Source organism: Schistocerca piceifrons, chromosome 2, assembly GCF_021461385.2.
Source record: "Schistocerca piceifrons isolate TAMUIC-IGC-003096 chromosome 2, iqSchPice1.1, whole genome shotgun sequence".
NCBI lineage: Eukaryota > Metazoa > Arthropoda > Insecta > Orthoptera > Acrididae > Schistocerca > Schistocerca piceifrons.
The window spans coordinates 1,060,249,284-1,060,277,122 of NC_060139.1; the positions used below are offsets into that span (position 1 = coordinate 1,060,249,284).

The following is a 27,839-nucleotide window of genomic DNA, read 5'->3' on the forward strand; positions in this document are numbered from 1 at the left end:
TGCAGGCTGCTATTCTCCCATGGAGACGATTGTAGAGATGCTGGATGTAGTCCTGTGGAACGGCTTGCCATGCCATTTCCACCTGGCGCCTCAGTTGGACCAGCGTTCGTGCTGGACGTGCAGACCGCGTGAGACGGCGCTTCATCCAGTCCCAAACATGCTCAATGGGGGACAGATCCGGAGATCTTGCTGGCCAGGGTAGTTGACTTACACCTTCTAGAGCACGCTGGGTGGCACGGGATACATGCGGACGTGCATTGTCCTGATGGAACAGCAAGTTCCCTTGCCGGTCTAGGAATGGTAGAACGATGGGTTCGATGACGGTTTGGATGTACCGTGCACTATTCAGTGTCCCCTCGATGATCACCAGTGGTGTACGGCCAGTGTAGGAGATCGCTCCCCACACCATGATGCCGGGTGTTGGCCCTGTGTGCCTCGGTCGTATGCAGTCCTGATTGTGGCGCTCACCTGCATGGCGCCAAACACGCATACGACCATCATTGGCACCAAGGCAGAAGCGAATCTCATCACTGAAGACGACACGTCTCCATTCGTCCCTCCATTCACGCCTGTCGCGACACCACTGGAGGCGGGCTGCACGATGTTGGGGCGTGAGCGGAAGACGGCCTAACGGTGTGCGAGACCATAGCCCAGCTTCATGGAGACGGTTGCGAATGGTCCTCGCCGGTACCCCAGGAGCAACAGTGTCCCTAATTTGCTGGGAAGTGGCGGTGCGGTCCCCTACGGCACTGCGTAGGATCCTACGGTCTTGGCGTGCATCCGTGCGTCGCTGTGGTCCGGTCCCAGGTCGACGGGCACGTGCATCTTCCGCCGACCACTGGCGACAACATCGATGTACTGTGGAGACCTCACGCCCCACGTGTTGAGCAATTCGGCGGTACGTCCACCCGGCCTCCCGCATGCCCACTATACGCCCTCGCTCAAAGTCCGTCAACTGCACATAAGGTTCACGTCCACGCTGTCGTGGCATGCTACCAGTGTTAAAGACTGCGATGGAGCTCTGTATGCCACGGCAAACTGGCTGACACTGACGGCGGCGGTGCACAAATGCTGCGCAGCTAGCGCCATTCGACGGCCAACACCGCGGTTCCTGGTGTGTCCACTGTGCCGTGCGTGTGATCATTGCTTGTACAGCCCTCTCGCAGTGTCCGGAGCAAGTATGGTGGGTCTGACACACCGGTGTCAATGTGTTCTTTTTTCCATTTCCAGGAGTGTAGTTCTGAATCTCCTTAGTGTATTCATCCCTTGGTCTCCTTCTACTCTACAATTTTTACCCTCCACACTTCCCTCCAGTACTAAATTGGTGATCCCTTGCTTCAGAACATGTCTTACCAATCGATCCCTTCTTTTGGTCAGGTTGTGCCACAAATTTCTCTTCTCCCCAATTCTATTCAGTACCACCTCATTAGTTATGTGATCTACCCATTTAGTCTTCAGCATTCTTCTGTAACAGCACATTTTGAAAATTTCTATTCTCTTCTTGTCTAAACTATTTATCGTCCATGTTTCACTTCCATAGATGGCTACACTTCATACAAATACTTTCAGAGAAGACTTCCTGACAATTAAATCTATACTCAATGTTAACAGACTTCTCTTCTTCAGAAACGCCTTCCTTGCCGTTGCCAGTCTACATTTTATATCCTCTCTACTTTGACTATCATCAGTTATTTTGCCCCCCAAATATCAAAACTCATCTACTTTAAGTGTCTCATTTCCTAATCTAATTCCCTCAGCTTCACATTCCATTATCCTTATTTTGCTTTTGTTGATGTTCATCTTACATCCTCCTTTCAAGATACTGTCCATTCCATTTGGCTGCTCTTCCAGGTCCTTTGCTGTCTCCGACAGAATTGAATTAGTGAGTGCAGGAACCACTTTAGTCCCAAAAATGCGAAAAATCATTTTCGATGAAAAGATGCTTAGAAAGCCAAGATGCGTGTTGAGTCCAAGAACCATGTCAGTCCGTTGAGTGGATCTGTAGATACAGGGTGTCTTTTTCGAACCCTGAGTGCAGAAATAACATGACTCAGTATTTGACATGGTTTCTGTTCCTACCGCTAGATAGCATGACTAGTCTTGCCCTTTTACTGAGCATGTGCCATGTGTTTACCAGCCTAAACAGCTGTTCTTATCGAAGTCTTTGTTTTGTTGATTGTTTTCAGCATATTCCAAATTCGTGCTTAACGTTTCCTGTTCTATGTTCAATATGTCTGTGAGTACCACAAGCAGTGAAAGTGATTATGAAACAGCTCCTAAGAAGATGAGGAGAAATGAAGGAAAACATTGAAGAAATGTCATTAGAACCTCTAAAGTTCGTGGTGTTCTTACTATACAGAAGAGGAAGCAAAATGGTATGTAAGAAAGCGTTTATTTCATTCTACAGCATTACTGAAGGGAGGGTTCGAAGGCTTACTGATCTCTTAATAGAGGGTAAATCACCTGCAGATAAACAAGGTAAAAATCTCAAGAAGAACATGATTTCTGCCAAAGTTTGTTCTAAAATACATGAGCATATTTCATCATGCCCCACCAAGATTACCCACTGTGGCACCAAAGATACCAGTTATCTTGATGCCTGCCTTGATGTAAAAAAAAAAAATGCATTCCTTTTTTAAAGAAAAGTACCCTCATTTGGATGTAAAATATGAGTTTTATCTTATATATTTTCATGACAACTTTTCATTACGGTTCGGACATCCACGGGTACATACCTGCATAAACCGTGGAGAACTTTATGTAAAAATCAAGAGCTCCTCTATGGGTGATGCAGCTAAAAGGGCTGCTCTTGCTGAACTTGCCATCCACAAAAGACGAGCCAAGAAATTTTACAATAAACTTCAAATCGTCCCCAAGTTATGTGCGGAATGTGAAGACACAGTTGCACCTTCATTTGATTTTATGCGAAATCTCCCCTTTCCAGTGATCCCAGTTCAGGATATATTTTACTTGAGGCAACTTTGGGTGAACTTTCTAGGATAAAAAATCTAAAAACTATGACATCTGAAATATTCCTGTAGCCCACAAAGGAGCCAATGAGATACGCAGCATGCTATTGAAATACACTGACACTAATATTATATCAAATGTTAAAAATCTGTATTTCTTTTCCAATGGCACCTGCTGACAGAATCGGAATCACACCATGATAAGAGTCTGCCTTGCTCTTACGCTTTGAACAAATTTTTCATTACTTTCCGGTTCAAGGGCATTCATATCTTCCAAATGATCAAGATTTTGGTACTATCAGGAGGATGATACGCAAAAATCAGGAGGATGATACGTAAAAATGATCAGATATATACTCTTGATGAATATGAAGAGTTGTGCGCTCAGTCCAGTAACAACTTTCACATCGCCAAGCTACTCACCATGACGTAAAAGATCTTGATGATTGGTAGAAGGAATATTACACAAAAAGCCCATTAGCCAGAGAATGTCTAGGGAGGAGTGTGCCAAAAGAAGGAAAATTCAAGTTTGCTCCCACTCGATATACAGACCTGCGCTATAACTCTAAATAAAAAGGGGGTAATCATAGCTTACACTTCCATTGATGGATTACAAAAGCACAGCTATCAGCTGCTGAAACCTGCTTCCTTGGGACAGAGATATTGATTTTCCTACAAGTATTGCAGCCTACCCGCCAGGAAAAGTTCCAATCAACACCAAGAAAATGGAAGACATCAAGAAGACAATAAATCATATTCCCGAAAACTTCCAAGTTTTTTATGATGAACTATTTACCTGGGCACCCATTGCACATGACGACGATACAATGGTTGAGAATGATCTGTTTTAAGAGCGATTTACTTTGTTGTATTCCTGTTTTCTGATAACTTTGCAATACTGTAACTTTAAATTAATGATTACCTTTTTCCAAGTTTTCAGCTGTCTGTAAAAACCAGTTGAGTACAGAAACAGTGCAAGTCCGGATCAAATTTTAAATTTTCCTGAGACTAATTTATATCGAAATTAGAAAACTTTTGCATGACAGCAACATAAATACAAGTTATGACAGAGGGGGGAAGAAAAAGTTAAAATATTTGATAATTTGGAGGAATTATGCCGCTTTTTCTCTCTCCTGAAAAATTTACAATTTGTGACTGAAGCAGTTTCTGCACTTACCGATTCAATTACAATGTAATCGGCAAACCTTGATTTCTTCTCCGTGGATTTTAATTCCTACTACAAATTTTTTTTTTGTTTCCTTTACTGCTTGCTCAATATACAGATTGAACAACATTGGGGATACCCTGTCTTGCTCCCTTCTCAACCACTGCATCCCTTTCATTCCCCTCGACTCTCATAACTGCCATCTGGTCTCTGTACAAATTGTAAATACCCTTTCGCTCCCTGTGTTTTATCCCTGTCACATTCAGAATTTTAAAGAGAGTATTCCAGTCAACATTGTCAAAAGCTTCCTCCAAGTCTACAAATGCTAGAAACATAGGTTTGCCATCTTCTAATACACGTTGTAGAGTCAGTATTGCCTTGCATTTTCCAACATCTCTTCAGAATCCAAACTGATCTTCCCCAAGGTCGGCTTCTACCAGTTTTTCCATTTGTCGGTAAAGAATTCATGTTAGTATTTTGCAACTGTGACTTACTAAACTGATAGTTCAGTGATTTTTGCACCTGTGTTGCACATTAAGCTGCTTTATGTACTTCCTCAGTAGCATATTCTGTGCTTGTACTCAGTCACATTATTCTATCAGCTTTTTTTTTGTTTGGACTTCAAAGATCACAACTGTGATGATCATAAACAGGTGTATCAAAACAATGAAATTTCACCATGAGAGTGTAATAAAGTTTACTACACAAAAAACAAAAATTATATGGATCTGTTGTTAGTGTCTACAGACTTAATCAATGCTGAGAATTGATGAGGCTGATTTTAACTCGTTGGCCTTCTCTTTAATGTTCTGACCACCGTGGAAATGGCATCCGTGTTGAAGTTGCTTGCCACAAGGAGCCAGTTACTCTATGTAATTTCAATTCGTTGCTTCCGAAGCACTGAGAGCGACTATCCCCATGAACTATTATGCAAACAGGTAGCTTCCACACTCATTTGTCCTCAAAACAGTAATGGTAAAAAAAAAATGTTATTAAAACAGTAAACACCTCCAACCCACTGGCCCTGAAGTAAATACTAACACAGCCCTCCATATTTCCTACCAAAATATACAATCATTAAGAAATAAGCTCTTGGAAATCCATTTGTACTGTCTCAATGAACTAAAAAATGTATGTGTAATATGCCTCTAAAAGTAAAAAGTGATATGTATTGCTCCTTTTAAGTTTAATGTAAGCAGCAATATTTTGATCCAAGCATCATCGCATCAGGGGACAGCTAAAAAACACGAAGTTAACTGCCGCCATCCTGTCTAGAACAGCATACTCTCATTATTGCGAAGTATAAATCTCTTCTGTTTGGAGTCGCTCTTCCAGTTCTGTGCAACACTCATCCACACCTCAAAATAATTACCGTATTTCACAGACTATAAGAAGCTATGAATTATAAGACACACCTTAACTTCAAAGCAATTTTTAATAACATTAGATTGCAAAGCCAGACTAAAAAAAATTCTTACTTTATAAAACAGAACTGGCCTTTAAAATCCCTGAAAATCATCATCTGAACGTTCTTCTTTTTCTTCTTCATCATTGTCCTTTTAATATATAAAAAACAGTCTTCACTGCCACCAAGAATGTTACTTACGCTAGACCAAGACTGTTTTATCCCCTGACACACTTGTTTGATTGTAGGTTGTTTTAAAGCTCACTTCGGCACGAATTCATGTTGGGTCTCATTTATCTTCCATCATCCATTTGTTCCATTCCACTCTCATATACATTTTAAATGGTTTCGTCGCATCAGTGCACTGCTGCTGCCAGTTGAATCCAATGTTGCCAGATGGAGAGAGGTTCCCACAGAATCGAATATATGGAGATTTTTAAGATTGGCGGGAATATTAGATCAAACACTGGACACTTTTATATTAATTTCGAGTAACAAACGCACCTGAATTTTGGAGGCAATTTTTCGAAGAAAAAAGTGTGTCTTATAGTTCATAAAATACGACACAAATTATATACAATATTAACACCAATCCATCTTTAAAGAGCCAAAAATTGTTAAGGAATAGAGCCACCTATTTATTTTACACCATATTTTTACATAAATACCTATGAACTTAGTTTTATGTATTACCCTATCTTAGGAGGCCATGCATGATACGTGGCACGTGGGGCATCAGCAAATGCAGCAACCTGAACGAGTAGTCATCGGTGATGATTGTGTCTATATTGCGAATACAGAGTAAACTAATTAAGACTTCGTCTCAACAATTTACAATTATTGTTTTGATATTTACCTGTTTTGTCTAGGTCACTTCCTTGTATTTAAATTTCATACTCTTCAATTTTTAGAGGCATCCTGTTTTTAATTTATTTACTTACCAGTCCCCACTGCGACGATGCTTGGATCACACTATTATTACTAATATTAAACTTAAAGGGACAATAGGTATTATTTCTTTACTTTTTAGAGGCTTTTTTGTGTATTTTTTTTGGAAAATACATATTATTTCTTTACTTTTTAGAGGTTTTTAAAGCTTTTTAAACATTATATTTTACTAGTAGACATAGTACGATTGGCACTATCCCCACATTAGCACAAATACTTTCTGGGATGAAACATGAGGTTGCGATGCTTTTTCACTTATATGATTTACGTGTATCTTTCTTTTAATTCATATATATAAAAACAAAGATGAGGTGACTTACCGAACAAAAGCGCTGGCAGGTCGATAGACACACAAACAAACACAAACATACACACAAAATTCAAGCTTTCGCAACAAACTGTTGCCTCATCAGGAAAGAGGGAAGGAGAGGGGAAAACGAAAGGAAGTGGGTTTTAAGGGAGAGGGTAAGGAGTCATTCCAATCCCGGGAGCGGAAAGACTTACCTTAGGGGGAAAAAAGGACAGGTATACACTCGCACACACGCACATATCCATCCACACACACAGACACAAGCAGACATATTTAAAGACAAAAAAAAGTCTTTAAATATGTCTGCTTGTGTCTGTATGTGTGGATGGATATGTGCGTGTGTGCGAGTGTATACCTGTCCTTTTTTCCCCCTAAGGTAAGTCTTTCCGCTCCCGGGATTGGAATGACTCCTTACCCTCTCCCTTAAAACCCACTTCCTTTCGTCTTCCCCTCTCCTTCCCTCTTTCCTGATGAGGCAACAGTTTGTTGCGAAAGCTTGAATTTTGTGTGTATGTTTGTGTTTGTTTGTGTGTCTATCGACCTGCCAGCGCTTTTGTTCGGTAAGTCACCTCATCTTTGTTTTTATATATAATTTTTCCCACGTGGAATGTTTCCTTCCATTATATTGATATCATTTCTTTTAATTCACATGCGTATATTCACTATGTCTTTGTGTGTATCAGTGGTACAGCAAATAATTGGTTCAAATCCTATCTCACCAACCAAAAGCAAATGGTTGGTATCACAAGACCTATATCTACAAAAATTTATTCGAAGAAAGCCCTGATAAGCTATGGAATCCCACAAGGCTCAGTATTGGGCACTCTCCTCTTCCCACTCTTTATCAGTGACCTTCCTCTAAGTCTTCCTAATACATCACCCCTGTGTTGTTTGAAGATGACACAAACTTGTTTCTCCAGGCAGACTCAGCTCTGCAACTGAAGCTCGAAATTAATGACACAGCTGGAAGACTTCTCTCATGGACCTACTACAATAAATTACTTTTAAACACAAACAAGACACTCAAATATGCCCTTCCATGCAGAGCGAGCTAATAATTGATAAGAGTCAAACAATGGTGTTAATGCAGAATTACCTGCCAACATTCCGGAAAGCATTCTGTCTTTCAAAGCTGGCTTTTCCTTGTCTAGGTGAATAAAAGCCTCTTTTCCCGGGGCTGTAAAAAAGCGGTGCATTGTCTTCACTCTCCTCTGCTGCCTCTTCTGCATCTGCATTTCGCGAAGTTCCACTAGAAGGCTTCTTTCCACGCTCAGAAAGGCTGAAGACATCTAAATCTAGAAAGTTCAATAAGAAAAACCCAGTTAGAACGATACTAACAAACAATGTGATAAAAGATGCACAGCTGTTAAGTGTAAATGGCTCGAGAGATATGTAGTAAAAGTAAAATTGTATTTAATACAATCGTGTGTGTGTGTGTGTGTGTGTGTGTGTGTGTGTGTGTGTACTGCTGTAATCAATTACATTATTTCTGTCCTCCAAAAGATACATGTTGCCTTTAAGAACACACTGTAAATTAAGAGTACAGTATGGTGCAAACATGAGACTGTTGATGTAGGAGTCAAATTTCATGACACAATTACATCTTACAAATGTAAAGTTCATAAGAAACACTGCTAATAAGATTTGAATTATGCTGTATTTCTTTCCAACTATTTGAAACAATGGCTATTTTTGTGGACAGCAGATTTCTGCCATTTACTTCAATCTTTTTTCATAATCTGGATGCTGTAAATAGGCTGAAATGAAGCAGGATGTGTTACTCCCTCATTCACAGCAGTTCTCTATATTCTCAGCCACTAGGCAGAAAAAGAAAAAAAATGAAAATTATGTCTTTTGTGACTGTGTAGATCTGTAGATAATGGCCATCATCTTGTTATGGAAAGAAACAAAACCAAAGGAATATTGCAAATCACAAGGATGGTATTTTTTTAAAAAAGGTCATACAAATTACCTATTAAGCGTTCACTGCAAATTACTGTGATACCAACACTTGAGGAAAACTGAGACTTTAAATTATCAACTAATGTTACCAGTGTAGTTTTCTTTACAAATTCGTACAAGTTTTCTAAAAGCACCTAAGTTGATACTGTTGAAACGTAAGTTAAATACAAGAGGAAGTAAAAATACATATAAACAAGATGCAATATACTGATAAGATTTTATACACTGGCCTTCCACATAGATAACACACCCACCCACCCACACACACACACACACACACACACACACACACACACACACACACACACACACACACCCCTTCCTGTTTTGTTTGAAATTCAAATTCTTCTATAAACTTTGTTTCTGTTAATACTTTGATTGCAGAGCTGAGTCTGCCTGGAAAAACAGGCTTGTGTCATCTGCAAACAACACAAGAGAAGTATTCGGGAGACTTGGTTCAAATGGCTCTGAGCACTATGGGACTCAACATCTGAGGTCATCAGTCCCCTAGAACTTAGAACTACTTAAACCTAACTAACCTAAGGACATCACACACATCCATACCCGAGGCAGGATTCGAACCTGCGACCGTAGCAGTCACGCGGTTCCGGACTGAAGTGCCTAGAACCGCACGGCCACTGCCTAGAACCGCACGGCCACCACGGCCGGCATACGGGAGACTTGGAGGAAGGTCACTGATAAAGAGTAGGAAGAGGAGAAGGCCGAATACCAAGCCTTGTGGGACTCCACGGCTTATCAGGGCTTTGATAGAACAAATTTTTGTAGATATAGGTCTTGTGACATCGACCACTTGACACTGTCACTTATATTTTGTCTTCTTCTACGTTCAAGTTAATGTTGAAATTTACTAGGCTTTCTATTTTAATATGTTATGTGCGTGTGTTTCCGTTGTGTTACTTCTTCATCATGTGGAAGCGGATACTGAATGAAATTGGTCCTGTATGGGCCATGAACTGTATGGTACTACACCTGCCAAAGTTCTTAAGAAGATGTCCTTCAAGATGCCACAAAGCTGCTTCCTCCAATTTTCGATAACATTTTTGTAATTTATTTTCTTTCAATGTCGAGTGTTTGAAGATACAATGTTCAGATGTTAATCAGCTGTAGAGCAAATTGTTATACTGTGAACTTATATTAATATATCAAGATATCAATTTTTTAGGTTGACTGTAGTTTTTATACTGCAGTGAAGACAAAAATTCACCTTCACTTTTTTCAGATTTAGCTATTTTCTGAAGGACACTGGTTTCTTAAGAAAAGTAATGACAGACACACATTCGCATCCACCTGACGATAGTGAACTCCAGAGAGAACAATCTGAGCAATAATATTCACAATGAAACCCACGCTGTACTCATAAATAATTCAATATGTTGTGAGTTCCAAGTATGGCACAGCTACTGCATTTTTCTTTTCTTTTATTCAGGATGAAAGAATTATTTACATTACAAAGTAAACAGTCTACAGACTTTACAAGGGTATTTACAGAGATTTTAGTAACTGTTCATGACTAAATCCCAGAACACTGAAAACCAAGCAATAGGTTAATTTCACATTTTTAACAACAAAAGTATCCCACTGTATACTTAGCATTAGACTTCGACAACACGTATGGAACAGTTTTTAAAGCAGACATTAATACTATTCTGATCACTGTTTACTGGAAGCATGATATTACAATAAAGCCAGCAAAGTTCTAATTTTTTACTAAAATTTGGTGTGTGTGTGTGTGTGTGTGTGTGCACGCACACATGCTTACCGAGAAGTGCCTCTGAAGCAAGTTGTTCCTGGCTGTGACTTTGTATCAAGTCGACTGCTTCTTCCACTTTGTGCCGAAGTGCTTCTTCGGAAGCAAGAAGCATGAGAAGTTGGGCCGGAGTAAGTTCAAGTAGCATGCCTGTAATCTTTCCAGCAAATGATGGCCTCAAGGCATGCACTTTTGGATACAGTCTCTCACCAAGCTGCTGCTGATGGTGTGTTAGATGGTCATTGCCCCCACTTGCACCTTCTGCTCCCGGTGCAGAAAACGGACGAGCATCATACGATAGAGAACGTCGTGACTCACGACAGCGTAGTGAAGATCGAGGAGCCTGAAAAAACACCCTCACGTTTCAGTATGTCTTCACAACTTCACAATAACATAAGAATCCATGTAAATGCTTTCCAATCAAAAGGAGTTACCATAACCAATATTTTACCTCTGGGATAATAAAGTTTTAGAATGTCCAAAGAATGGCTGAATATGTATAATTCCTCCTTTGAACACCACCACTTTCCTCCTCCAAGCAACAGCTACAGTAATTTTCCTATACAGTGGTGGGAGCAAGAAATTTAACCGGCTAGAACAAAGCTCTTCAGCTGCACCTGGTGTTACCAATTGATAGAACAGTCCACGGGTATACTGCCATATCATAGTTTCCGGTGGCCACAATATTTCGGTGACCCATTGTTAAGTGTGCTGCAAACCTGACCTCCTGGGGGTGCACTGTCAACTTAGAACTCCCCCCCCCCTCCCTCGCCCCATTTGTGTTGTTTGATATGCGATCAATGCCCCTAAATATTCAAAACAGGTTAAAATGCTAACACAAATCAGAAACATGCATAATGACAAGATAAAATAAATAAATAAATGTTTTGAAAATTGGATGGATAAAGATTAAAAAATTAAAAAATTCCCATTAATTTTTGACCACGCCTTGTAAGCCTTTCCACTGACCTCCAGCCTCCCAATATAACAGTCAATGTTTTGGAAGATGGTGGGAAGAGCTGCTTCCAGTCTTAATTACACTACAGATAAAGTGGACTCGTGCGCGTCCCTGAGAAGTGCTAACTGCTCTTGTTCTCTGTATACATAAACAATCTGATGGACAGGGTGAGCAGCAATCTTGACTGTTTTCTGATGGTGCTGTAATGTATGGGAAAGTATCATCAATGACTGTAGGAGGACACAGGATGACTTAGAATTTCTATTTGGTGTGATGAATGGCAGCTTGCTCTGCATGTAGAAAAATGTAAGTTACTGTAGATGTTGGAATACAGTATTAGTGGTTGACACAGTCATGTTAATTAAATAGCTAGACATAATGCTGCAGATTAATATGAAATGGAATGGGTGCGTAGTGTCAGTAATATGGAAGGCGAATAACCGACTTCGGTTTATTGGGAGAAATTTAGGAAAGTGTAGCTCTTCAATAACAGAGACCACATATAGAATACTTGTATGGAAATCCTTGGACGGAAGATGGCAATCTTTTTTTGCGAAACTACTAAGAAAGTTTAGAGAACTGGCATTCACAGCTGACTGAAGAATGATCCTACAGCCAATAACGTACATCTTGTGTAATAACTGCAACGACAAGAGAAATTAGGGTCTTGTGGAGTAATACAGACAGTTATTTTTCCCTCGTTCCTTTTTTAAGAGGAATGGGAAAGGGAATGGCTAGTGATGGCGTGAACTGTAGGGTGGCTTGTGAAATATGTGTATAGATAAAGATACGCTGAGATGAGGGTACAATTGCGGAATGATGGAAAAACTAACAGACCCACAACAGTGTCATGAACCTTTCCTCCAGAAGCTTTAGTCCCACAGAAATATCAGTCCTTTCCAAAGGCCTCACTTTTTGCCCCACTCCCAAATTCAATCATTCAGAACTTGTGACAGACTTTCTCTCCTTCTCCTGCTCCCTACAGTGTAAACACTTTTTTGCCACCAACTTGATCAATCAGACTCAACCAAAGACCAATACTGAACCTTGCCTAACTCTGTCCACGCCTCTATCCAACCGTGATCCCCCCTCCCCCCCGTTAACTTTCCAGAATTTCGTAACCTTTTCCCCAAATCCCTCAATATGCAAACTAACCTTACATCCGCAGAAAGAACTGCAGTCCACCATCTAAAAACTGATCTCGACCTCATGATCCTACCTGCAGACAAAAGCTCCACCACCGCTGTTTTGAACTGCAAGGATTACCTGGCGGAAGGACTCCGTCAACTGTCAGATGCTTCCACCTACAAACCTTGCCACACTGACCCCATTCCAGTAATCCAGCAGGTTCTCCAGTCACAACTCAAATCCTTAGGTACATCCCAGAACATCTCCCCAGAGTCCATCTCTCTAATTGCCTATCTCATAAAAGGTTCAAACAAAGGGAGAGAAACAGGTACACGGGGTATCAAAGTGACCAAATTGAGGTCTAGTGTGGCATGAAAATATTTAACTGCTTGAAAGTAATCAGCATGATGAACGAAAACTAAATCAATAAGCTGAGGAAAAATTGAAATATTACACAAAAAGCTGCTGTAAATGAAGTGTCAAAAATGTCATCCGTTCAAGACCTAGCTATCTTGCACATAAAAAGATACATTGGTGTGGTATTTAAATGTAAAAAAGGCTTCCTTCGATTCAAGTACGTTAGGAAGGCAAACAAGGAGTCAGTAAGATCATGCTTTCTGAATAAAACTTGAAATTAAAAAATGGTAGAAATCAAATATTTTATGAAATGATTTGTGTAAGAGAAATAAGTAGATCAGAGAAACGTTCTACGTGCCTTTGAATGATGCTCGAAATCATGACCAGAAAATGAGGTGCACCGAATGTTTCCCCAATATTTTTTATTTCGTACTTTTAGACAAATCATTACACAAAACGTTTGACCTTCTTTTCAAAAAATTTGTAAGCTTTACTTTTACAGACTATTTAGAGTAATTGAAATGCTTGGTCTCAACACTGACTGCTGATGAATTACGTTCGCAACATCAAATATCTGTAAACTTTCATGGATCGTTGTAATTTATTAGGAATTAAATGTGTGTGATATACTGGGATTGGTGTGAAGATCAAGTTCTTTGGCAAGACCTTAAAAATATACTTAGCAATGGAGTGTAAACAGTATACATAAAACTTAGTAGACAGAATTGTAACTGACTCAGTAAAAATATAAGAACAACTGGGAATCGAGCCCAGGACCTATTCCTCACATTTAGTTGTGACCTGTATACGCTACCCCTGCACCACAGCCACTCATTGTTCAAGGGTATCAATCTGTGTGCTTATGATTGTATTTAGTGTAGTTTCTCATGTAATAGTCATTTCAGTGCATTTATTGGCTGTTAAAAGTTCTTTATCACTTAAAACAACATTTGTATTTAATTTATTGATGATATATATAAAAAACAAAGATGCTGTAACTTACCAAACGAGAAAGTGATGGTATGTTGATAGACACACAAACACACACACAAATTTCAAGCTTTCGCAACTCAAGGTTGCTTCATCAGGAAAGAGGGAAGGAGAGGGAAAGACAAAAGGATGTGGGTTTTAAGGGAGAGGGTAAGGAGTCGTTCCAACCCGGGAGCGGAAAGACTTACAAGATGATTGTAGATGAGATAGTCGAATGCTCCTCTGCTCATTCATGTGTATTCGAGGAACTTATCCAGAGATCTTCGTAGTTGACGATACTTACGAAATTCTCCATGCAGATTCCTCTCTTTGTAAATCATTCCTTTTCGCTTTATTTTCTTAAGTAAACCTAATTCTGTAGTTTCAATCTCCAGCTACACTATTCTACAGGTTAGGACACCGTTTTATAGAAACGGCTGGGTGGCTCTAAGCAGCCATCTCGTAGCGCGACATGGTCGCTCGCACGCAGGACACCCAAGGTTTTTGCTCGATGTTGCTGCTTTGGAGTTTCACATATCCAGAAGTCGCTCGCTTCTGTCACTCACATACGACACGGACTAGGACAGAACTGTGTTGAGGAAGAGTAGAATGGATGGAGAGTAACACATTTCGTGTGTCACATGTATGCCCTGGTACCACTCAGGGCTAACATGGGCTCGCCTTGTGGGCGCCACCCACCCGCAGCAATGGGTGCCTCACAGGACAGTCGTTACCGGGAGTTTCAATGCCCCGAAAACACGGGCAACCATTCCTAGGCATGCACAAGGTGTTCTCAGTGCAGGTACCAGCAATGTGATCATCCCTGTGATGTCAGGGGACTCAGTCAGATGGCTAGATAACAGCCCCACCACAGGGACTGACTACCGAGCTGGTGACCTAGCAAGGAGGCCAAAGGGCTTTGGTGGAGATGGAGGGGAAGGGAGTGGGAGAGGAACCTACGCCCAAGATGCTAGAAAGGGAGTTTTTCCCCATCTGGCGCACACTTGAGATTTCAAATTTTAGAGATGGAGATCAAACAACACAGGGGGGAGGGGGCAAAAAGTAGGAGGAAAAGCAACTGAACCAAAACAGCGAAACAAAGCTGTCATGAGGATAGCTGGGCCGACATAAAGAACACCAAGAGAAGGAAAGAAAGTAGCAAAGGAAACGGAAGGACAGGAAAGGAGAAGGTAAAGCAGCTTGGAAAAGAATAAAGGCTGCAGAGGCTCAGGGATGCATGTGCACCACACACATACCACAAAAGAGCTACGGTCCTGCTGGAGGGACAAATTTTGAGATCTCAATGGTAAGTAAAGACATAAATTGGCAGAAAATGTAAGGACTTCTGTATTTCTAAACATGTGAGAAAAAAAACTTAAGTACTAACGTCAATGTTTTTTGCAATGAACTGTTTTTAGATTGATAAACCAAGCCATATGGTATATATGTTTCATTAAGACCACTGACATTATTTTACTTCAACAAAACGAAATACATTTCATGACAAAAATACGCATTTCATTGGAGTTGCAAGACAGATTTTAAATATCTTCACTGATTTCAAAAATACCATCAGAAAAAGTAGGCCTCTTGAAAGAAGTGTATAAGGCAGGGAAGAGTTGTGTAAACTAACACTATAAGCGGCTGTCAATAAAACACTGGTTCTACTATGTTTGTTATTGTCAGTTATTACCCACTGTGTAATGTGTACTATTTTACAGGTATGGTGTGGTTTTTCTTTCAAGAAATATACGTGAGTATACAGCGTACAAAATGCCAGTGACTGCCACAATTTTCTTCCTCTTAGCATCCATATTTTCTAATAGATAAACTACTTTCGAAGTGCCAAAAATGTAATGGAATAAATAAAATGTCTATAAAATGCGACACTGTAAAATGTGCTTGCGGTGAGACTATCGCCAATTCCTGAAATCCATAGCCCGTAGCCTCTAGCCTGCTGAGTAGCACTGCAGTCCTGAGCCCATGGATAAACCACGAAAATCTGCTGCATTTTGCCACACACAGACCGACCTTGCCTGCAGGCAGATCAGTGAGACTAGATCTGATGGGCAGGGCCTTCACATTAGTGGAAAATGATGGGCTTCAGATTGGCAGATCCGATTCGTTAGATACCCACAGAAATGGCCTGTGGTTTTGGCCAGTCATGGATGTCCACCCATGTGCCCAGCTATTTACATGTCACAGGCACCATGTTGACAAATAGAAAAGACAATCACACTCTCACAACTAAATTTTTTGTCATAGCCTTTGTCAGAAAACGAGAGCATGCACACATTCACACAATCACTCATACACAACTCATGTACACATGACCACTGTCTCCGGTCACTGCGTCAACAATCTTTGAGAATCAGGTCCACACAAAGCACTCCTCACACCTCCCTTTCTCTTGTTGACAGCTGCTAGTCTAGCAGCAAGAAGTGGTAGCAGCAATGTTTTCACAACTCGTGGCAACCATGGATTTATGCCAAGAAAAGGAACAACAGATGTAATCCTAATATTCCACCAGCTTATGGAAAAACATTGTGAGAAGAATCAGGAATTGTATGTGGTCTTCGTAGATCTTGGGAAGCATATGATAGTGCTACGGCAAGAAAAAATGTACGAGAAAGACGTTACTATCAGAGCAGTACGTACATTTTGCATAAGAAACGTGCAAAAATGAAATAAGAAGGACAATAAGCAATGTAGGCATGATAGATGTATTTCAGTTCGAATTTGCTTTCATCAGGGATCAGGACTTAGTCCCTACATCTTTGTCCTGTCAGAAGGAATTCGAGCTCAAGCCCCCTGGTACATGTTATTTGTAGATGATATCGTTTCGTGCAGTACCAACAAAAAAATGGTGTGGAGCGCAAACCGGAGGACTGGCAGCAAGCAGTGGAGGACAGAGGGCTTAAATCGGTTGAAGGAGAATGGGAGTATACATGCCTGAGAAATGAGGAAAATGACACAGTCACAATGAACTGGAGGAGTAAAGGGGGTAGAGTACTTCAAATACACTTTGTGTTTATCAATCTGTACACCCATTTTTAAAACGTATAATGAAAACATAGTAATAAAAGCTGCACTTCAGCTCCTCTAACCTTCATGGCTATAAGCATAATTTTTTACTGTAAGAAGACTTACTGGTTTCCTTGGATCAAGGCTCCCATGTACCCTGTTTGCTTGTTTTGTTTTGTTTTCAGAATTGAATTTTTTCCATTCCTGATTTTTTTTTTGGAACTCAAGTGTTTTGGTGTATTAGTGTCTTTTGGCCAGTGCATGACTTTTTATGATTACTGCATTTTCATTTTTTTTATACTGATAAATTATGATTCACTTCTTAAATGAACATAGTGGCAAACAAATTATGAGCTGAAAGCTTACCTGTGAATGCCTTCTAACAGCATCTCGATCACGAGATCTCATGCGCTGAAGAACATTGTACTGTGCATATTTTGTGCCAACTTGAACAGACTCTAGGTTTGGCAATTTCTCATTTGCTAGCAGTGCCTGAAACAAATACCATACAAATGATTTAAGACAGTGACATACTAACAGGGTCAGGTAATGACCAGAGAACAATACAAAAGCATTACCTAAAATGGAATAACTAAAAGATACAATTATTTTGTAAAGATGTATTACAGTAAAACATATCTCCATACGATGGGCAAATGTAGGAGAGATGATACTGGACTAACCACGTAATTCGGTCCAGGAACACTGTTGGTATCCAAAATTAATTCATGCATATAAATCCTGTATGGTGCCCAAATGGACGTTATACCATTCCTTGGAAACTAACACTCCCTATTACTTTAGAGGTACTACAGGAAGATATTGTAAATCTACCAAATCTACCATACTATAGTATACTTTTAACTGTTTCTGCACTGGACCTTTCGGCACTAGCTTGCAGAATTCAGCACAATGGCAGATCAACTCACTTTGCCACTCCAACAATAACAATTGTATCAGCAGCTCAGAGAACTTCCCAGTAATAACTGGGAAAACTACACACACGTAACAGTGGCATGACAAAGTCTTACCAAGTAATACCGAAAAAATTGTATAACAGGTGAATACGAGATGACTCCAAATATAAGATGACCCACAATCGTTCAACAAGGGATTAAAGAAAAGCATGTATATCTGTACAAATGCTTACAAATGGTTTTTTATTACAAGTAACTGAAGGAGACAGCAAAACTACTGGTATACAGAAAATAATATTAGATAAAGACATCTGTAGGTCATTGGAATTGTTCAGAGAATCTGTAATGACACTGCCACTATCATGGTTGTCTTGCATTTCTTTCCCTAGTACATCATGTTCACTTTTATCTTATGTATTTGTTACACAGCACTTCTTAAAGCCATTCACAGCTGAGGTACTGAATACATGTGTTCAGGTATGGTAGATCTGTTTCACAATTGTGATTAGAGATACTCAAGGCTTCATCAAGTTCCCGGTAGCGGTCACAGGTTGACCACCTTCAAGTAACCAATTGCTGGACTACTTGAAAGCATCAAGGAGCAACAATCCTTGATTCTTTACTAGATGGTGTGGCCTCCACCTCTAGACTGTACAGAGCCAATCCATAACCAGCTCATAGGTCATCCATCTTTTTCTATCGCAACGAAATATGACACAACATGGCAGCTTTTCATTTGGCATAGTTTTACAATTCAGGGTGACGTAGGGTTGCATCTTTGTTCCATTGGCAAGCACACACGTCATCACGGTGATCTGCATTTTCTCAATGCCCTTAGTATGAACCAATACACTTTTGTCAACTTTCTCTTCATGAGCTGTACTGGATGGCATGTCAGAGTAAACAGGAGTCCCATCAGCATTTACAATTTGCCCTAAGAGTTAAACACATTCCTTTCTCAGTCTAATAACATGTCGGAGATAAACAACTAAACCCTCCACATACAATGCTGGAATATGCTGAGCAAGAGATGTTCATTATCACAGCAAAAGTCTACTGTGTCACATTGTCCTTGTCGAATTTAAAGCCAGCTCTAAGTGGTGTACAGTATGTTCCTGTGCCAATTCATATGCTTAATTTCATATGAAACTGCGGGAAATTGCAATTCTTTACTCATGTTTCTCACACATAAATGACAAATGACACTAGTTCCTGTTTAGTAAGTAGGGCTGACCCCTGCGTATTTCGGTCACTGTTTCGCCTAGGTTGGTTTGGGTTGATTTGGGGGAGGAGACCAAACTGCGAGGCCATAGGTCTCATCGGATTAAGGAAGGATGAGAAAGCATCCCAGCATTTGCCTGAAGCAATTTATGGAAATCATGGAAAACCTAAATCAGGACGGCCAGACAGAACTGAACAGTCATTTCACCAAGGAGGTTACTTGTAAGCAGAAGAGGCAAGGTACTGCGTACAGCGAAGCAATCAGCAGTCGCCACAGCGTCCGGGGATGCAAGTGTTGTCACTAAAGTTGCAGCACACAGCACTGCAGTTACGGGCAATAATTTACGTCTGCACGGCCACATGTTCACGTGATAGGATCCTTGTATCCTTCTGCAGGGGTGTATTGAAGTTGACGATCTGCCCATAGAGAACCAGTTACATCCCGAGCTCCAAGCACCCAACAGCTGCCCCAAGTCTCTGCTCTGGACAATGCCTGCTCCTGCCACTTTGCTGCCCACCAAGGTGCTGTACCACCTCCAACCTGAGTAATATCTGATGTGCACTTAAACTAGCAACTCCGAGGGCACTGCTTTGCATTATTTGTTGTGACTGCCCACACATGCTTGTTGCCTTGTGTGACAGTGTCGGTACCAATAGACTGGCTATGAGCTCTCACCCTCACAGGACCGTGTCATCACAGCACCTGCTGCTCATCATGAGACTGCCTACGAGTTAACAGCCTAGTGGGACTATGTCAATTTTAATCTTCCCAGCTCCTCAAGTTTCACAGAGACACTTCTTCAGAGACTCACTTCTCTGGAAGAGGAATACTATGAGACGACGACACTACTCGGCTGACAACCCATGAAGACTTCATATAAGAGATGGGATTGCTTCATTAAATCCTGATGTCTTCCCCATGCCAATCTCTTTGATGATTTCACCTGTGTACACTAAACAGATCTGGGAAGGTGGTATTACTATCAATGTTGTACAACTATTTTCTGTCTCCACTCTGATGGTTGATCAGTGGACACTTTCTCAGTTTGGGTTTTGATGTAAAACCTTTTGGTTGTTATTCTATCATTACAACTCAGTACACTACTTCAGCTTTCTTTACACAACAAGCAACCACTTTTTTCTGTAGCAAAGTATCATTGCGATTTGCAACACAATAAATCACTCGTCTCCCTCTCCCCTAAGAACCTAAGAATTATGGAAGTCTTTCAGAATTCAATAATATTTTTAGAAAAGTCAACTTCTGTGACAATTACCAATTTTCCGTACAACTCATTAACCTGCTTCCTGCTGCAAATGGCACAGACAACATTGTATTAAGAGAACATAATTGGCATACAACAATAACTCTCTCAGTAAGTTTGTTTTGATTTGCATAGGTGGGCAGTGACACTTGCAGCACAGCTGAAACTTTATGGTCTATGCTGTGAGTATTGCGTTAGACTGAATAATTTATGTATATTACCATTCAACAAAGCAGTCACTGATAAAAGGTAAAAATTGATGCAAAGGAAACTGCCCACACCTTTTTCACCCCAAACCTGCTACAATAAAAACTACAGCAATAGCATGCACAGTTTGAGTTGTGATTGTACTTTTTCACGATATTTTCTATATGCAATTGCACGCACTAGCGTTTATTGCCAGTTTTTAATACTGACATCATCAAATTTCGTGAGACAGCCAGCGTAGGACAAAGGCACATTGGCACATTTTGAGAGAAGGTATTTCTCCTTTGGTACAAATATCACCATATTAATACCCATAAACCATTTTTCTTAGTGTAATTACGATGTATTTTTGTACTCTACGACTACATATGTTTTGTGTACTTCAAAATTATATTTTATTGTCAGGTCAGCTTATTAACACTTTGTGCCTTTGCATAGTGTCCTGGAGGTCATTTTTCATTCCAAAAGAAGCTTAGTAATTTGTCCCAAGAGAATCTCCATTTTAAGAAAATTGTTGTGGGTCTGTAGCTGCTAATATTTATTGCAGAGCTGTGGAAGAGTTATTTCCTCGAGTGGTTTTTGCATTTTCATGTGCCAGTCCTGATCCAGCTATTGCAACTTTATAAGAAAGTAACTAATGGAGTACCATGTCAAACAGAAATACAATCTTAATGGAACACAAAATAGGAATTGAAATAAAGCATTACATATGATTACAAAAATATTTTAGGTACCACAATGTCACAGTACATGCTGTCAAGTTTAAAAAATTGAGTCTTTCTTAATGTAACATACCTCTGCAATCGCCGTGTAAAAGCTGCGTGCAACACCTGACCCTTCACCAGGTTCATCCTTAAATGTGACTTTCACTCTATTAACTGCAAGTGGTGGCTGAGAGCTGGATGCCCTCCGGTGGTAATTGTTGTACTGCGTGTTCAGCTCTTTCAGTGTTTGTATTATCAACTGTGTTCTATCACGCTCAATCTAAAACAAAAACGAGTTGAAAATACATTTTCAGTGTGGGAAATAAACAGGTAGCAAGATTGATTATGTCTGTACTATCAATTAATACTCCCAAATATAACATGACATTTTTAAGCAAGGAAGGTCAAATATACATAATATTTTTAAATATATGATTAACAATTCAGTGAATAAGCTAACACCAATACCTTTCCAAGAGTAAGATCTCTCTGCTGAGAATTCCTCAGTTTCTCCATTTCACGGCGAAATTTCGCTTCCTTTACTGGGAACCCACCTAGCTCTGACACTACAGAACCTGGTTCAAGCCCTACATCCTCCATAAAGACACGACCAAAGAGATCGAGTGACAATTTCCAGCGTCCGAGCAGCAAATCATGTGACACAGACTGACCAATTGTTGGCTGAGGCCTGAAATGTATGTAAGACACAAAGATAAGACAATCTCCAGTCACAGTTTGAATACCAAAATAAATTCACTTTCTCCAAAATATGTTAAAATTTTGTTAAGAAATAACTGTTGTTGATGTTGTTTTTGTTGTGTTCTTCAGTCCATAGACAGGTATGGTGTAGCTCTCCACGCTACTCTATCCTGTGCAAGTTTCTTCATCTCCCAGTACATAATGCAACCTACATCCTTCTGATTCTGCTTAGTGTATTCATCCCTTGGTTTCCCTCTGCAGTTTTCACCCTCCACACTGCCCTCAAACACTAAATTGGTGATCCATTGATGCCTCAGAACATGTCCTACCAACTGATCCATTCTTCTTGTCAAGTTGTGCCACAAATTCCTCTTCTCCCCAATTCTATTCAGTACCTCCTCATTAGTTATGTGATCTACCCATGTAGTCTTCAGCATTCTTCTGTAACACCACATTTCGAAAACTTCTATTCTCTTCTTGTCTAAACTATTTATTGTCCATGTTTCACTTACATACATGGCTACACTCCATACAAATACTTTCAGAAATGACTTCCTGACACTTAAATCTATAGTCGATGTTAACAAATTTCTATTCTTCAAAAACGCTTTCCTTGCCATTGCCAGTCTACATTTTATATCCTCTCTACTTTGACCATCATCAGTTATTTTGCTTCCCAAATAGCAAAACTCCTTTACTACTAAAAGTGTCTCATTTCCTGATCTAATTCCCTCAGCATCACCTGATTTAATTCGACTACATTCCATTATCCTAGTTTTGCTTTTGCTCATGTTCATCTTTTATCCTCCTTTTAAGACATTGTCCATTCTGTTCAAGTGCTCTTCCAGGTCCTTTGCTGTCTCTGACAGAACTACAATGTCATCAGCAAACCTCAAAGTTTTTTTTATTTCTTCTCCATGGATTTTAATTCCTACTCCAAATTGATCTTCTGTTTCCTTTACTGATTGCTCAATATACAGATTGAATAACAACGGGGATAGGCTACAACCCTGTCTCACTCCCTTCCCAACCACTGCTTCCCTTTCATGTCCCTCGACTCCTATAACTGCCATCTGGTTTCTGTACAAATTGTAAGTAGCCTTTCACTCCCTGTATTTAACACCTGCCACCTACAGAATTTGAAAGAGAGTATTCCAGTCTACATTGTCAAAAGCTTTCCCTAAGTCTACAAATGCTAGAAACGTAGGTTTGCCTTTCCTTAATCTTTCTTCTAAGATAAGTCGTAGGGTCAGTATTGCCTCACGTGTTCCAACATTTCTACGGAATCCAAACTGATCTTCCCCGAGGTCGGCTTCTATCAGTTCTTCCATTCATCTTTAAAGAATTCGTGTTAGTATTTTGCAGCCGTGACTTATTAAACTGATAGTTTGATAATTTTCACATCTGTCAACACCTACTGTCTTCGGGATTGGGATTATTATATTCTTCTTGAAGCCTGAGGGTATTTCGCCTGTCTCGTACATCCTGGTCACAAGATGGCAGAATTTTGTCAGGACTGGCTCTCCCAGGGCTATCAGTAGTTCTAATGGAATGTTTTCTGCTCCCGGGGCCTTGTTTCGACTCAGATCTTTCAGTGCTCTGTCAAACTCTTCACGCAGTACCATATCTCCCATTTAATCTTCATCTATGTCCTCTTCCATTTCCATAACATTGTCCTCAAGCACATCACCCTTGTATAGACCCTGTATACACTCCTTCCACCTTTCTGCTTTCCCTTCTTTGCTTAGACCTGGTTTCCATCTGAGCTCTTGATACTCATACAAGTGGTTCTCTTTTCCCCAAAGGTCTCTTTAATTTTCCTGTAGGCAGTATCTATCTTACCCCCTAGTGAGACAAGCCTCTACATCCTTACATTTCTCCTCTATCCATCCCTGCTTAGCCATTTTGCACTTCCTGTCAATCTCATTTTTGAGACGTTTGTTTTCCTTTTTGCCTGCTTCATTTACTGCATTTTTATATTTTCTCCGTTCATCAATTAAGTTCAATATTTCTTCTGTTACCCAAGGATTTCTACTAGCCCTTGTCTTTTTACCAACTTTATCTTCTGCTGCCTTCACTATTTTATCTCTCAAAGCTACCCATTCTTCTTCTACTGTATTGCTTTCCCCCCATTCATGTCAATTGTTCCCTAATGCTCTCCGTGAAACTCTCTACAACCTCTCGTTCTTTCAGTTTATTCAGGTCCCATCTCCTTAAATTCCTACATTTTTGCAGTTTCTTCAGTTTTTAATCTACAGATCATAACCAATAAGTTGTGGTCAGAACCCACATCTGACCCTGGAAATGTCTTACAATTTAAAACCTGTTTCCTAAATCTCTGCCTTACCATTATATAATCTATCTGAAACCTTCTAGTATCTCCAGGTCAAGTATACAACCTTCTTACACGATTCCTGAACCAAGTGTTAGCTATGATTAAGTTATACTCTGTGCAAAATTCTACCAGGCAGCTTCCTCTTTCATTCCTTACCCCCATTCCATATTCACCAACTACTTTTCCTACTATCGAATGCCAGTCACCCATGACTATTAAATTTTGATCTCCCTTCACTATGTGAATAATTTCTTTTATCTCATCATCATACATTTCATCAATCTTTTCGTCATATGCAGAGCTAGTTGGCATATAAACTTGTACTACTGTGGTAGGCGAGGGCTTCGTGTCTATCTTGGCTACAATCATGCGTTCACTATGCTGTTCGTAGTAGCTTACCCGCATTCCTACTTTTTTATTCATTATTAAACCTACTCCCACATTACCCGTATTTGATTTTGTATTTAATAACTAATTGTATTTAATAACTAATAATGTCAAAATGTTCTATTACTGCACAAAAGCTTACATAAATCAAGTAATACATCAGTTTCTTACAAAAACATGCTAAATCAAATTAAAATGTACACTATGTCATCAGAAGTATCTGGACATCCCCCAAAACATACGTTTTTCATATTAGGACACATTTTTCATATTATGTGCATTGTGCTGCAACCTACTGCCAGGTACTCCATATCAGTGACCTCAGTAATCAGTAGACATCGTAAGAGAGCAGAATGGGGCACTCCGCAGAACTCAAGAACTTCGAATGTGGTCAGGTGATTGGGTGTCACTTGTGTCATACATCTGCACACGAGATTTCCACATTTCTAAACATCCCTAGGTCCACTGTTTCCAATGTTATAGTGAAATGAAAACATGAAGAGACATGTACAGCACAAAAGCGTACAGGCTGACCTCATCTGTTGACTGCCAGACTGCCAACAGTTGAAGAGGGTCATGCCTCACCAACCTACATCAATACCTCTCCTCAGTGCAGCACTCCGTGAAGGATGGGCTGCCATTCCCCAAGAAACCTTCCAGCACCTGATTGAACGCATGCCAGCAAGAGTGGAAGCTGTAATCAAAGGCTAAGGGTGGGTCAACTCCACATCGAACTCCGGCATTACCGATGGAGGGTGCCACGAGCTTATAAATCATTTTCAGCCAGGTATCTGGATACTTTTGATCACATAGTGTAGTACGACTGGACCTTTTCTGCAGGCATTAGACCATCACTTCAGTTTCAGATAATCTTTTTAACATTAGAAGAGGTGTAAAACAAGAACAAACGAAACACTAGTGCCGAGAAGGTTAATCCACAAATTATTGAATGAATGGACTGTATTCTCCATTTGAAACAAAAGATCTGGAGTAATGTAGCTCTTTACCCTCCATTCTGCACTAGTGGCTAGACATGCATGTATTTGACAAGCAACAAATGTGCGTATATTAGTGTCACTAGGGTAAAGAGTAAAGGTTGATACAAAATATCTGCCAAATACTTGAGCAACTTGTGGATGAAGGACAAAGTTCTTTGAAAACATTTCATTAGTTATATAACAAATGACACAGCAACTACAAAGTTTAAGAGGCTTGTTGTTCTATACTACATAAATAAAGTTCTCGTAAAATGTAAATACTTTTGTATTAAAGGAGGCCACACACCAAAAATCAGAAGCACAGCGATGTCAATAGGCACACAAAAGCGCGCGCGCACGCACGCACGCACGCACGCACACACACACACACACACACACACATACTCCTACATAATGTCAGGTATACTAACAGTGCCAATTTTTTGGCAGGCGAACTGGTTGTGGTGAAGATAGTGTTGGGTAGGGTTTAGGAGAGGGAGCTGGAGAGCAGGGTGAACGTTGCCAGCAGCTTCAAGGGAGGTGGCCTGTTTACCGGCTAGGAATGTGGGAGGAATGGGTGGCAGGTATATGGGCTGGCTCGACTATAGTGGGCAATGTGAAGCGGCACATGCTGAAGGCGACATGGGAATGTGAATTGGGAGGGGGTGACAGGATACAGAAAGAGGAAATTGTTGGGTGGAAGTGCGGGGACACAGGGTTACCTGAGATGGAGGCCAGGGCGATTATGGAAGTAGCGAATATGAAAATGCAGGATTTCTCAGCGAATCTCTATGATAAAATCTTCTTGGGTTGACAGCTGAGTCAATGTGTTATTCCCCAGCAATGTTTCAGCAAGTTTCTTCCTTGCCATCTTCAGGCGAAGTCTGCTTTGCATTGTGTTTTGTACAGGCCGTTATTTTCGTTTCTTACTTTGAAGTACATGAAGAGACTAATCCTACTCCATTAAAGGTTTTAAGTATGAGTCCCACAACACTAGAAAGGGTCAGCAATCCCCTTGACCATATGCTAGTTTTGCTTTCAGAGGAGTACAAATCCAGGGTGTGGGCTTCCATTCCTGTGGGAGGGACAGATTTGTCCGCATTTGCTCACATTAAAGTGTCCGCTCTATGAAGCTAACAGAGTGGCAGTTCTGGTGTTGCACTGTATAATGGAAGGCACGACATACAAAACATTAAGACAGTTTCATAGAGATGATGGATCTAATGAAGACATTCGACAACATAAAATGAGGCAAGATGTTTGAAATACTTACATAAACAGGTGTAAGCTGGATAATATACAATGTGGAAACAAGTCAAAAGGGATTCGTAAGAAAGAAAGACCAGCACAATAGTGCCAGGATTAAAAAGGGCAAAGGCACATAGGCAGACTTTTCCATTACTGTTCAAGTGATGGCAGAAAAAAAAAGGGTCCAAGAGTAGATAAAAATTACGGGTGAAAGAATATAATTGGTGGAATTCTCCAATGACTTTGAACTGAAAATTACAACTGACATTCTGCCCAGAAACAATCTCTCGTGTCATGTCTCCCCAAACACCTACCATTCTGCACATACTCACTGACTGGCAGCAAAGAAATGCCCCTACGACTCCGTACCACCCACGATAAGAACAAATGGATCACATTCTCTGCCAGGGTTTTGACTATTTCATGTAGTGTCCTTAAATGAGAAATATCCTCCCTAGCCCTCAGAAAGTGGTATTCTGCCACCCATCCAACCCTCGCAATAACTTTGTCTGTTCCTGTTCCACCCCTGCTCATAACTTGTTGCCCTGTGGCTCATATCCTAATAATATATCTATGCAAGACCTGTCTCATAGATCCTTCTGCTACCGCACACTCCAGTCCTGTCAAACTCAGCTGCAACCACTGTGCAGCACTCTATGTGGGCACAACTGTTAACTAGCTGTCTGTCAGCATAGATGTCCGCCACCAAACTGTGACCAAGAGATGGCTAGATCACGTAATTTTCCGAGCATGCCCCACAGCACAGTGTGCTTGGTTTCCTGGCATCAACTTTTTCTAGTTTCTGTCCTCCAACTGCTTCTATGCCCTTTCTGCTCCAACTATGGCCTCAAACACACCTTTTTATTCTCTAGTGCACCTGCATAGTTTTTTTTTTCATTCTCTATTTCCTTCCCTTTGC

The 27,839-nt window shown here is 40.4% G+C and overlaps 1 protein-coding gene across 1 annotated transcript in view; it reads right to left on the reverse strand.

Moving 5' to 3' along the window:
- LOC124777488 (E3 ubiquitin-protein ligase UBR5) overlaps positions 1–27,839 on the reverse strand; it is a 344,177-nt gene that overhangs the window by 34,593 nt on the left and 281,745 nt on the right. Inside the window, exons 38-42 of the mRNA XM_047252926.1 lie at positions 21,743–21,962; positions 21,366–21,554; positions 17,330–17,455; positions 10,540–10,870; positions 7,894–8,092 (exon numbers count right to left, since the gene is read on the reverse strand). Coding sequence (XP_047108882.1) covers positions 7,894–8,092; positions 10,540–10,870; positions 17,330–17,455; positions 21,366–21,554; positions 21,743–21,962 — 1,065 coding nt within the window. The remainder of the gene's footprint in view (positions 1–7,893; positions 8,093–10,539; positions 10,871–17,329; positions 17,456–21,365; positions 21,555–21,742; positions 21,963–27,839) is intronic.